Source organism: Conger conger, chromosome 13, assembly GCF_963514075.1.
Source record: "Conger conger chromosome 13, fConCon1.1, whole genome shotgun sequence".
NCBI lineage: Eukaryota > Metazoa > Chordata > Actinopteri > Anguilliformes > Congridae > Conger > Conger conger.
Genome location: NC_083772.1, coordinates 22,700,307 through 22,702,558, shown reverse-complemented (window position 1 = coordinate 22,702,558; position 2,252 = coordinate 22,700,307). Strand labels below are relative to the sequence as shown.

Below are 2,252 nucleotides of genomic sequence, written 5' to 3'. Positions count from 1 at the left end.
AAAAATAGATAATAGATAATACTTGCAATTGGAAACATACTTTAATTTCATTTTTGGGTGAACTGCTCCTTTGAGGCAACTAGACCGTGAAAGAAGCAGGAAGATGACTGCAGTAAAGGCCTGGCAGAGCATCACAAGAGAAGATAATCAGTTAATGTCCATTTCACATTTTGAATAGACATAACTATAATGAAATGCCACTTAATGCAATTGTCCCTCAATAAAAAAATATTTTTGTCTGTTATTGTTTATTTTGATTAAACCTTTACTGAACATTTGACACATTGATGTATGACTTGAAAGAAAGTGAAATAAATTATTTATTGAAATGTAATTTAATATTAAGAAACAATACATTATTTGTTGAAGTTATTTATTAAAGCAAACAACTCAAATCTAATCAAACCATTAATGTATTTTCAGTCCACTTGGTTTTCGTAATCAAATGCTAATTTATTGTATTGTCATGACAATTATACAATTTTACACAATTTATATGGCTGACATCTATGCATCTTCAGCTTCACAACATCTGAGAAATGACTGTACTGTATATAAATGAGGGTGAGGACTTATTTTCTGCAATAAAGGTTATGCGTCATGTTGCCAATGTTTATAAATGTACAAGATTGGCCTTTGCTGAGGTGAAATCACGCAGACCAGTGTTTTTTCATTGGTCTTGTAACCCAATGCAATGCGTTTTGAGGTTGTTATGACTATTGGCTCAATAATGTGTTAAACAATTAAGTAGGCATGAAACTATCATCATCTGCTGTGGAGTTAGTTGTTTTTTCTGGCACTAAACAATTTTAAAATCTGAACTCATATTGCAGTAATCCTTATTCCATAAATGACAGGGTTACTCAATGGTGGAATTATTAGAAAGTAAAGGGACATGAATATGCGAGCTTTATAAGGTACATGAGTCATGTTGAAACGACTCTGGATGAATTCAAATAATAATCCCACTATGTAATTAATCACAGCAAGTAAGTGTGGGGTGCATGTTTGAATAGCTTTACCACGAGATTCCTTAGAAGCATGCAGGCAGATTCTGAGTATTTGTGCATAGGAAAATAGTATCATGAACAGCTGTGGAACAAGTAAAAAAACTGTTACAACAAAGCCAACTTTGCTCTGAATAGAGATTTCCACACAAGACAGTTTGACTAATTCAAAGTTAATACAATGCAACTTTTCAATGATCATGCCACAAAATGTACGCTGAACTGTTAATATGAAATACAGCCCAAAAACCGTAAAAGAATAAAACCAGGACAATGCAATAAGTGCACACACTTTTCTGTGAGACATTAATTGGTGATAGTGTAATGGATGGCAAGTGGCAACATAACGGTCGTAACCCATCACTGCTAAAATACAAAACTCAACTGCAGCATGTGAGTGTATGCAAAAGATCTGTAAAAGGCAAGCAGCCAGAGATATTTCATAAGTATGAGACAATAAATATCCAAGTATTGATGGTAATAATGATATGCTACCATAAATTCCATTCACTGCTAAATTACACATAAAAAAATACATGGGTTCATGTAGACAATGCTCAATGTAAATTACTGTAATAAGAATTACATTGGCTAATACCATAAGGATGAACAATAACAGGAAACCAGTGAAGTAAAGGTACCTATGGTCTTCCAGTTCAGTGTATGCATTCAATATGAATGATGTCACCACTGATCCATTATCCATGGTGTTAGTTGTACAATGAATCCTACAGAGAAAAAAGACAGGTTCTTGTTTATAATTTTTTATTTGAACAATGAAAAGAAGAATTTAAAAAAAATAAATAAATACGGTTGTAGCTACATTGATGTGACCGCAAAATGCTCAGTGAAAAAGGACGTTAAGCATATTCATCCTATTTTAAATGTCTTCTGTGTCAGTAGACTGTTTTAACTCATTGACCCAAGAGAAAGACAACAGGAAGAATAAAGCAACAGTAAGCCAGGCTTTGATAACTGTACCACTGAGCACACATCTGTTGACTTATCAAGATCAAATTGCGTGCCACACAGCTGAATCATATATTTTCATTGCAGTCCGTAAGTATTTGGACATTGGTACATTTTCTCATACCATATCAGGTGATCCGTGTAGGAATCACATCCCTTTAGAGACATAGACCATCCATTTTAGGGGACCAAAAGTAATTGGACAGTTGGCTTCTCAGCTGTTTCTAATTAGTCGGGTGTTTTCAATCAAGGAAGCCATTATGAGGCTGAGAGGAA

At 34.1% G+C, this 2,252-nt stretch overlaps 1 protein-coding gene across 1 annotated transcript; it reads right to left on the bottom strand.

Annotated features, from left to right (window-relative positions):
• Nucleotides 1-822: 822 nt before the first annotated feature.
• On the bottom strand, nucleotides 823-1,713 carry LOC133107412 (olfactory receptor 52D1-like). The gene has a single exon (XM_061216403.1). It carries the CDS (start codon nucleotides 1,711-1,713, stop codon nucleotides 823-825), a length of 891 nt encoding a protein of 296 aa, XP_061072387.1.
• Nucleotides 1,714-2,252: the final 539 nt, after the last annotated feature.